General features: G+C 55.7%; 1 protein-coding gene across 1 annotated transcript; it reads left to right on the top strand.

Annotated features, from left to right (window-relative positions):
• Window positions 1-200: 200 nt before the first annotated feature.
• LOC116942838 (uncharacterized) lies at window positions 201-9,645 on the top strand. Its single transcript, XM_032955191.2, has 2 exons — window positions 201-1,251; window positions 5,844-9,645. The coding sequence occupies exons 1-2, from the start codon at window positions 585-587 to the stop codon at window positions 6,401-6,403; spliced, it is 1,227 nt and encodes a 408-aa protein (XP_032811082.2). The 5' UTR covers window positions 201-584; the 3' UTR covers window positions 6,404-9,645.
• The last annotated feature ends 1,408 nt before the right edge of the window (window positions 9,646-11,053 follow it).

Below are 11,053 nucleotides of genomic sequence, written 5' to 3'. Positions count from 1 at the left end.
CCTCCCTGCCTCCCTCCCTGCCTTCCATCCTCCACTCGCACCCCGCTCCAATAATGGGCAGTCCCCCCCCCTCCACACTTTCCCAAATCCCCCCCCCCCGCCTCTCCCCCCCCCCTAAAAAAAGTGAAAGCAGTTTGCAAGAATCCATTGGTGCCGCTGTGAGCTAATGCGCGCAAAGCCCCCCCATGCTAATGGGGCCATTAAATAGGTGGGCTGCGTGGCGCGCAGAGTACAGAGGCGCTGTCTTGGCGCACGGCTCGGAGCCACGCGCGACTTCCTCCTCCTTCCTCGGGCTGCAGAAGGAGTCCACCTCGTAGCAGCATCAGTAGCAGCAGCAGTAGCAGCAGTAGCAGCAGCAGTAGCAGCAGCTCACCAACCCCACCGCTCGCTGTCTCTCTCTCTCGTCTCGCGAGGAGGTAGAGAGTGCGCGTGTGTGTGCGCGCAGACACCGCAGGCCAGGGCAGGACGGCCAATCTCTTCGCAGCGAATTTATAACTCAAAACTCTTTTTTTCAGTGGACTTAGTTATTGTTTCTTTCAAAAATTATATATATATTTTTAAAACTACAACGACAAACCGGAGCGATGTCGCGCTCCTTCCTCGTCGATTCGCTCATCGTCAAGGACCCTCTGCGTCCCGGGCGCTCCCCACTGGACAGCCTCCACCACCACCACCACCATCATCAGCAGCAACAGCAGCACCACCTTCACCACCATCACCACCACCAGCACCACACCACCAGCATGCTGCCACCGCTCCCCTTCGGCATGCACGGCGCGCACTCCCCGCCCGTCTTGAGCCCGAGCCACGTGCGCAAAACTCTCCCACCACCACCACCACCACCACCGCAACTTCCGACGACAACAGCAGCCGCCACAACAATAGCAGCGGCGGCTGCAGCAGCTGCTGCTGCCTCTTCTCCTTCGCCTACCGCAGCTGCGGCCGCCGCAGCCGCAGCAGCGGCGGCCGCGGCTGCTGCGGCGGCCGCGGGATTCTGCGTCTGCCCCCTGTGCATGCGGACCGCCGGGGGCGGAGGGGCCATGGCGTCAATCACAGGCGTCGGCGGTGGCGCGATGGGCTCCCTGTCGCACCACGCGCTGCTCAAGTCGCCCTTCGCCGAGAGAGTGCCGACTCCGTACTGCGGGGGGCAGCAGCCGCAGGGTCCCTGCGTGCCGCCCAACCCATCGCACGGCCTCTGCGCGCCCGCCTACGCGATGCCGGGACCTGGGTTCCACCACTGCCTTCCGCTCGGTGGGTGAAGGGCGAGCTGCCCCGCGCGCACAGACACACACACAGACACACAGACACACAGACACACAGACACACACACAGACACACACACAGACACACACACACAGACACACAGACACACAGACACACAGAAACACGCACGGAGGCGCGCAGAGACACACACACACGCACGGAGGCGCGCACAGACACAACAGACACACGCACAGAGGCGCGCACAGACACACAGACACACGCACGCAGAGAGACACACACACACGCACGGAGGCGCGCAGAGACACAACAGACACACGCGCGCAGAGACACACGGACACACGCACGGAGGCGCGCAGAGACACAGAGACACACGCACGGAGGCGTGCAGAGACACACGCGCAGAGACGTACGGAGACACATCGAGACGTATGGACAGAGACCCACACGGAGAAACATCGATACACACACAGATATATATATACAGACACACACGGACACATCGAGACATGCATAAACACAAAGATACACGCGGAGACACATCGAGATACAAAGACAAATATCCCCCGTATAGCCTTAACAGACTGTTGGAGCAAGTGCTGTTAGCGAGCACCTATGAAGACGGGCACGGCACACGAGGGTGTGGGTGGCCCAGTACCACGCCCGGTCACCTTTGTCTCCCTAGAGGTTATGTTTACAGAGCTCACCTGGCACTCAGACAGACACACTCACACCGAGATAGGCACGAACTCTCAGAGACACGCACGTACACGCACACGCGCTGACACTTCAGTGCACGCGCGCGCGCATGTTGCTCAATGCGTGATATCGCGCGCTGCTGTTGTAATCGCTCGCGATGTGCCGGTCGTTTCGTCTGATGTCATTGCGCGAATGTGAGCGCGCGCGTGGGTGTGCCTACGTGAATAATCTGCGTTATCCACACGCGCGTGATGATAAGATTATCACGTGGGGAGCGGCGTTGTCTCGCTTCGAAGCCGGCGGCCCCGAGTTCCATTCCCGCCGACGGCCACCAAACAGCAATGACGATTATCTCAAACGGTTGTGGGCCTCCCCTAGGTCGACTCGGCCTCAAATAAGTACCTGGCGCGGTGTGTAAACCTCGCCGCTGGGAATACAAAGTCGGCCGGGCGTGATGCTGGCCACCAGACCCCTGGTGTGGCGTGTCGGCCTTCATAGTTGCTACTCGCTAACAGCACTTGCCCCAACAGTCTCTGGTGAGGCTATACCGAGTCAGGGATCTCTATCTCAGCCAATCTACGTTTGCGTGGAGAGATCTGCTTAAGATGCGTAAGGCAGCAGCGGTTCGAACGCGCGCGGCCTCGACTGATTCTCTTTGCTGTCAACCGCAGCTAGGACTCCAACCTCCCGCGTTTTACGCATTAAAGTATCTCGAAGATTCATCGATGAATCGAGTCAAATGCCACGAGCATCTCATAGCCGCGCTCACCTAGATCCTCGGTAGCCGCTGCTTTTCTTGAGAAATCGGCAGAAAGTTCGAAGGAATATCGTTCATCACACGCGACTAGCGCGCGCGCCGTCACGGGCGAGGGTTCTGACGACGTGGGGACCGCGACGTAGGCGAGTTACGCCGCGTGCGTTCACGCTCGGACGTAGCTAGGCTTAAGCACCTTAATGTGTCAGTACATAGGTGCATATCGGACGTGGTATTGTACTCGTAGAGTGTTCAGGTGAGCTGGGTTTAGTAAAGTATTCGAAAGGTTCGGGCGGAGGTGGCAATCGGCGTGCGCTATCGCGAGCACGAAGCGCGCGAGCAATGAAAAGCGCGTCCGCGTGCTGTCGTGCGTTAATGAAAACGCATTGATAATTAATTATGAATGTGACTAGCCCAATTAATTTTTTCACTTAAGTACGCGGGGCGGAAGCGGCTGTGCTGTCGGTAGTCAACTTTTCAACTGTACCACCGGTGTTTAAAAAAAACAAAGGCAAAGCACTACTTGGCTCGTTCTTATTCGGTTGTGATGCGGAACAAACAGGTGAACGGACAGACAGAGACACACAGACAGCGAGACAGACAGAGACACACAGACAGCGAGACAGACAGAGACACACGGACAGAGAGACAGACAGAAACACACGGACAGAGAGACAGACAGAGACACACGGACAGAGAGACAGACAGAGACACACGGACAGAGAGACAGACAGAGACACACGGACAGAGAGACAGACAGAGACACACGGACAGAGAGACAGATAGAGACACACGGACAGAGAGACAGACAGAGACACACAGACAGAGAGACAGACAGAGACACACAGACAGACAGACAGAGACACACGGACAGAGAGACAGACAGAGACACACGGACAGACAGAGACACACAGACAGAGAGACAGAGACACACAGACCGAGAGACAGACAGAGACACACAGACAGAGAGACAGACAGAGACACACGGACAGACATAGACACACAGACAGAGAGAGAGACAGAGACACACAGACAGAGACACACAGACAGAGAGACAGACAGAGACACACAGACAAAGAGACAGACAGAGACACACGGACAGACAGAGACACACAGACAGACAGACAGACAGAGACACACAGACAGACAGACAGAGACACACGGACAGACAGACAGAGACACACAGACAGAGAGACAGGCAGAGACACACGAACAGAGAGACAGACAGAGACACACAGACAGACAAACAGAGACACACAGACAGAGACACACAGACAGACAGAGACACACAGACAGAGAGACAGTCAGAGACACACGGACAGACAGACAGACAGAGACACACCGACAGACAGAGACACACAGACAGACAGACATAGACACACAGACAGAGAGACAGACAGAGACACACGGACAGAGAGACAGAGACACACAGACAGACAGACAGATATACAGAGACACACAGACAGAGAGACGGACAGAGACACACGGACAGACAGACAGAGACACACAGATAGAGACACACGGACAGACAGAGACACACAGACAGAGAGACAGACAGAGACACACAGACAGAGAAACAGACAGAGACACACGGACAGACAGACAGAGACACACAGACAGATCGACAGAGACAGACAGAGACACACAGACAGAGACACACAGACAGACAGAGACACACAGACAGAGAGACAAACAGAGACACACAGACAGAGACACACATACAGAGACACACGGACAGATAGACAGAGACACACAGACAGAGACAGACAGACAGAGACACACAGACAGAAAGAGACACACAGATAGAGAGACAGACAGAGACACACAGACAGAGACACACAGACAGAGACACACGGACAGACAGACAGAGACACACAGACAGAGAGACAGACAGAGACACACGGACAGACAGACAGAGACACACAGACAGAGAGACAGACAGAGACACACGGACAGACAGACAGAAACACACGCACAGACAGACAGAGACACACAGACAGACAGACAAACAGAGATACACAGACAGAGAGACAGACAGAGACACATAGACAGAGAGACAGACAGAGACACACGGACAGACAGACAGAGACACACGGGCAGACAGAGCCACACAGACAGACAGACAAACAGAGACACACAGACAGAGAGACAGAGACACACAGACAGACAGACAGAGACACACAGACAGAGAGACAGACAGAGACACACAGACAGAGAGACAGACAGAGACACACGGACAGACAGACAGAGACACACAGACAGAGAGACAGACAGTAACACACGAAGACAGACAGACAGACACACACAGACAGACAGAGACACACGGACAGACAGAGACACACAGGCAGACGCACGGACAATCAGACTCACGGACATACATTTGAGTGCTGTTTTAATAACGCACTGCTTTTTGCGTTAGCGGTGGGCCATGACCACGTGAGTGTACGTGTGTGTTTAAACACAAATCATGCAATTGTAGTTTTGTCAAACGGCTGTCATTTTCCTTACATTCCCGGCTCACCTGCATTCGATTCCACAACGCCCAGCCGCCTTTGTCTCCTTATAGTACTCATATGTCACTTTAAGGCTGATTCGACTAAGCGGTGTATGGCTCGTGACCAGTGCAGACATCACTCGCCGGGAATCGAACTCAGGTGGTCGATTTAAAAGCACCGTGCGCCAACCACTGCGCTACCTCCCCCCCCCCTTCCTCACTACCTCCACCTCCTCCACACAAAGACAAAGATCCCCCGTGTAGCCTTAACAGGCTGTAGGGGCAAGTGCTGTTAGCGAGCACCTATGAAGGCCATAACGGTACACGAGGGGGTGGGTGGCCAACACCACGCCCGGCTGCCTTTGTCTCCCCAGTGGCGATGTTTACTACACCGCACCAGCTACTAATTTGAGGCTGAGCCGACCTAGGGGAGGCCCAGGACCGGTTCAGATAATCGTCACTGTGGTGTTGGCCGTGAGCGGAAATCGAACTCGGGTCGCCGGGTTCGTAGCGCAGCGTGGCGCTAACCGCTACAACACCGCTCCCCACGATCAGACACGCACGCACAGGAACACACACAGACACGTCCCCGCGTGCCGAACCACCGACCCCTATCGTAATCGACCCCTTCTCACCACCACCACCCCGCCCCACCCCTCTCTCTATGTGTCGCAGGCGCCGATGGTGGCGGAGTTCTGAGCAGCAACAGCAGCAGCAAGCGCATGCGGACGGCGTTCACGAGCACGCAGCTCCTGGAGCTCGAGAGAGAATTCTCCTCCAACCGATACCTGTCGCGCTTGCGACGCATCGAGATCGCCACGTACCTGAACCTCTCCGAGAAGCAGGTCAAGATCTGGTTCCAGAACCGGCGCGTAAAGCACAAGAAGGAAGGGAAGGCGATAGGCGGCGGTGGAGGAGGAGGAGGAGGTGTCGGCGCTGGTGCTGTTGTTGTTGTTGGTGGTGGTGGTGGTGTCAGTGGTGGCGGTGTCGGTGGTGTTGTAACAGCGGTCACCGCTCCAGTGGCAGGAGACGTGAGCCCCGGAAAGGCCGTGGGGACGAGAGGCTGCAAGTGCGGATGCGAGTCGTCATCCATCAGAGCTCGAGACCGTGAGGACGCTGGCGAGCGTGACGATGATGACGGTGGTGGTGGTGGCGGCGGCGATGATGATGACGACGACGACGACGTGTCGATGACCCCTTCTCCTCCAGCGAAAGAGAAGAAGAAACCCTTGTGACTTTGATCGACGATGATGATGATGATGTTGGTGATGATGATGTTGGTGATGGTGATGATGATGATGTTGGTGATGGTGTTGTTAGTTCGCGTCGTTTAACTTTGCACGCGAGAGGCGACTGCTGCAGCTGACCACGCGACGCCACGACGCAGGGACCTCGACGTGCATCTCTGACGCGTGCATCGAACGTGTTCGTGCGTTAAAGTGCCGCGCGCGAGTCGCGCATGAACACGCGCGCGCACAAGGAAGCGACTGCTGTTAGCGAGCGCCTATTAACGTGAGCACTGCACACACGCGCGCGCGCACGCACGCGCACGCACGCACGCGCACGCACGCACGCACGCACGCGCCAAATTCGACACGCGCACACACGCATGGGTGCGTATCGACGCGCACGGGCAACCGCTTCTTGTGTCAATCCTTGTGCCTATGACTTGGACACGAGGAGTTATTACTTGTTTATACGACAATGACAGAGACCCCCCGTGTAGCCTTAACAAAGCGTTGGGGCAAGTGCTGTTAGTAGCGAGCAGCACCTATGAAGGCCGGCACGGCACACGAGGGGGTGGGTGTGCCAGCGACCACGCCCGACTGCCTTTGTCTCCCCAGTGGCGATGTTTACTACACACCGCACCAGGTACTCATTTTGAGGCTGAGCCGACCTAGCGATGGCCCAGGACCGGTGGAGATAATCGTCACTGGTGGTGCTGGCCGTGAGCGGGAATCGAATCCGGGTCGCCAGGTTCATAGCGCAGCGCGCTTCACCGTTACGCTACCCCACGTGGTTATATGAACACACACACACACACGCACACACACGCGCACACACGCGCACACACGCACACACACACACGCCCACACGCACACGCACGCCCACACACACGCACACACACACGCACGCCCACACACACACACGCACACACACACGCACGCCCACACGAACGCACATACACACGCGCACACACACACGCCCACACGCGCGCACATACGCGCGCGGACACACGCGGACACACAAGCACACACACACGCGCGCGCACGCACACGCGCGGACACACACGCACACACACGCACACACACACACGCGCACACACACGCACGTACACACACACGCGCACACACGCACGCGCGCACACACACACGCACGTACACACACGCACACACGCGCGCACGCACACAGACACACGCGCGCACACACGCGCACACGCGCACACGAGCGTGCGCGCAAATTTAAAAGCCCCACGGTGTGACGTAGCCACCGCCTGTTGAAAGTTCGGAGCTTGCAAGAATATACCAAAAAATAGTCGCGCCCCGTGTCTGTGCCCCAGTGTGATTTTCCGTGCTCACGATCATCGTCGCCGTTCTTCTTGTTGTTGTTGTTTTTTATTTACACTGATGGCGACGCGAGACTTAAGTGCCTGGTGCGTGACGAACAGCAAACGTTGGACTGAGAGATGTTCGAGATATCGTGGTGATGATGATGATGATGTTATTACTATTGATAATACTACTATTGATAATTATTTTATCAATAATATTATTATTATTATTGGACAGTACCGCACGACGCTTTTTTCGCTCCGCTGCTGGATGAGCGCCTCCCCACGCGGTTGCGTCGCCACACCTCACCGCGCGGTTCGTTCGGGCGCGGATTGACGACGATGATGATGGCGATGATGGACAAGGGCGGGAGAGAGGAGGTTCGGATACCACTCGCCACTGATGTGAGCCGTGACCACACAAGTCAACTGAACTCAGCATTGGGGGAGGGAGGCGGGGTGGTGGGGGGGGGGGGCAAACACTCGAGTTTAAATTTTCTTGCTCACGGCCAAACATCGCTGGTGCGTGATACCTCAACCGACGCTCTGTCCACCAACCCGCAAATTGACCAGCGTGGTGAAGTATGGTTAAACACCCCCACCGCCCCCATCAACCCACGGCCGACAGCGGCGACTGTGAAGCCCGTCGATTCACGCAGCGGTGGAGCGGCGCATCGGGGCCCCGCGCGTCCGAGTGTGCCTTAGCGAAGTCCGATCGCATGGGGCCGCCGCACGCGTGAGTCACCCGCTTGAGAATGCCACAGCTCCTCACCTGCACCTTGCCCCGAAACGTCGGCCGTTAGTTACATTGTGCTCTCCTCACTCGCTCTCTGTGCTGTCGAGGAATGCGTCGATCCGTTTCGATCCGTGTCGTCTGCGCCGCGCGTCCTCACCATCACCGCCGTGCCCCTGTATTGTCGACCAGGGATCATTGACGATTCCTTGCTCAATCCACTGATGGATGATGCTGCCGTCTCACGCCTGTGGGTCATTGTGGGGGGGGGGGAGGGGTGGTGATTATAACGGAGCACTTGGACGTTCACTTGATGTGGCGTTAAACTCTTGATATCTCTCTCACACACACACACACGAAGACAAAGATCCCCCGTATAGCCTGTAACAGACTGTTGGGGCAAGTGCTGTTAGCGAGCAGCACTTACGAAGGCCTGGGAACGGCACACGAGGGGGGTGTGGGGTGGCCAACGCCACGCCCGGCCGCCTTTGTCTCCCCAAGTGGCGACGTTTACTGCGCGCTGCACCAGGTACTCATTTGATGCTGAGTGGACCTCACACGCACGTGTCGACAAGACCAGCTGTCGCCGTGTGTCGTTGGTGCCACACGGGGAGGCTGTCCGTCGGCTGTTTATAGCGTTTTGTTTTCTTGTTGTTGCTGTTGTTGTTATTATTGTTGTTGTTATACAACGCGTGAGCCCCGTGCTCCAGCTAACTCCGGTGAGAATGACGCGCAAGGTCTCAAGTGTGGTTGTTGCTGTTTCATTTCGCGGTGGGTTTTGTGAAATGCTTTCGTGTGCTGGTGATGTACGGATATTTCTTTTTTTTTGACATGTCAGTGTTGATACCCACCCACCGCTCTCACTCACCCTCTCACTCACCCTCTCACTCACCCTCTCCCCCCTCACTCACCCTCTCACTCACCCTCTCCCCCCCTCACTCACCCTCTCACTCACCCTCTCCCCCTCTCACTCACCCTCTCACTCACCCTCTCCCCCTCACTCCCCCTCTCACTCACCCTCTCACTCACCCTCTCCCCTCACCCTCTCCCCCACCACCACCCGCTGCTGCTGCGGCGCCGGCACCGCCCCACCAACACGTGTGTATGTGTGTGTGTATGTGTGTGTATGTGTGTGTGTGTGTATGTGTGTGTATGTGTGTGTGTGTGTATGTGTGTGTGTATGTGTGTGTATGTGTGTGTGTATGTGTGTATGTGTGTGTGTGTGTATGTGTGTGTATGTGTGTGTGTGTGTATGTGTGTGTATGTGTGTGTGTGTGTATGTGTGTGTGTATGTGTGTGTATGTGTGTGTGTATGTGTGTATGTGTGTGTATGTGTGTATGTATGTGTGTGTATGTGTGTGTGTGTGTATGTGTGTGTATGTATGTGTATGTGTGTGTATGTGTGTGTGTATGTGTATGTATGTGTGTCTGTGTGTGTCTGTGTGTGTTGTGGGGAGCGATAGTGTAGCGGTTAGCGCGCTGCGCTATGAACCTGGCGACCCGGGTTCGATTCCCGCTCACGGCCAACACCAGTGACGATCATCTGAACCGGTCCCGGGCCTCCCCTAGGTCGACTCAGCCTCAAATGAGTACCTTGTGCGGTGTGTAAATATCGCCACTAGGGAGACAAAGGCGGTCGGGCGTGGTGCTGGCCACCCACCCCCTCGTGTACCGTTCCGGCCTTCATAGGTGCTCGCTAACAGCACTTGCCCCTACAGTCTGTTAAGGCTATACGGGGGATCTTTGTTTTTTGTATGTGTATGTGTGTATGTGTGTGTATGTGTGTATGTGTGTGTGTGTCTGTGTGTGTCTGCCTGTGTGTCTGTGTGTGTCAGCAAGTATATTTTTTTGATGTTGTTGTTGGATTTAAATGTTTTTGTTACATCGCATATTGCTGGGTTGCATCGGGTTTTTTTTCCTGTTCATTGTTATTTATGTTAAATTATTAAGTTATTTAATAACTCTGATAATAAACGATAATTCAAAGTCATCGTGTGCGAGTGCGTGTTTATTTTTCCGAGCGGCTGTGTGCACGGGGGGGGAGGGGCATGGGGGGATGGAGGGTGTCGAGGAGCGGTGGGGCAGCGGTTAGCGCAGAGGGTGAACTTCCTGTGGGTCAGGAGCCTCATGCGGCTCTTGACGGACTGCCTCGTGGCGTCGTTTATCAAGCACCACCGCCACGTATTCGCCACCACTGTGCTTCGCGGCTCTTCAAAGATTGCATTTTAGTTTCACGACGAATTTAAACAAAACAAAAATTGGCCTTTCTTGTTACGTTTGGTTTGCTGACCTCAGGGTCAGTAGCACGTTGCGCTGCGAACCCGGCGAGGCCTGAGTTCGACTCCCAGGGCCACAGGCTGACATCAGTGGCGAGTGGCGGTCTCAAGGGATCGTGCATGGGGGGTGGGGTTGGGGGGGGGCAGTGCCGGATGAAGCTAGCGCGGGGTCTGGAGCATATGTTATAAATAATAATAAAAACACACACACACACACATATTAAACACACATTTTTAGCTAGCATAGTAAAGTAATCGTATTTTTCCATTTGCTACACGGCCAGATAATACGACAAATCGCTCACCTGAAACACCCAGTCGTTCG

This window comes from Petromyzon marinus, chromosome 16 (genome assembly GCF_048934315.1).
Source record: "Petromyzon marinus isolate PM22_M1 ecotype Great Lakes invasive population chromosome 16, UKy_Petmar_22M1.pri1.0, whole genome shotgun sequence".
NCBI lineage: Eukaryota > Metazoa > Chordata > Hyperoartia > Petromyzontiformes > Petromyzontidae > Petromyzon > Petromyzon marinus.
This window is presented reverse-complemented; position numbering and strand designations above follow the sequence as displayed.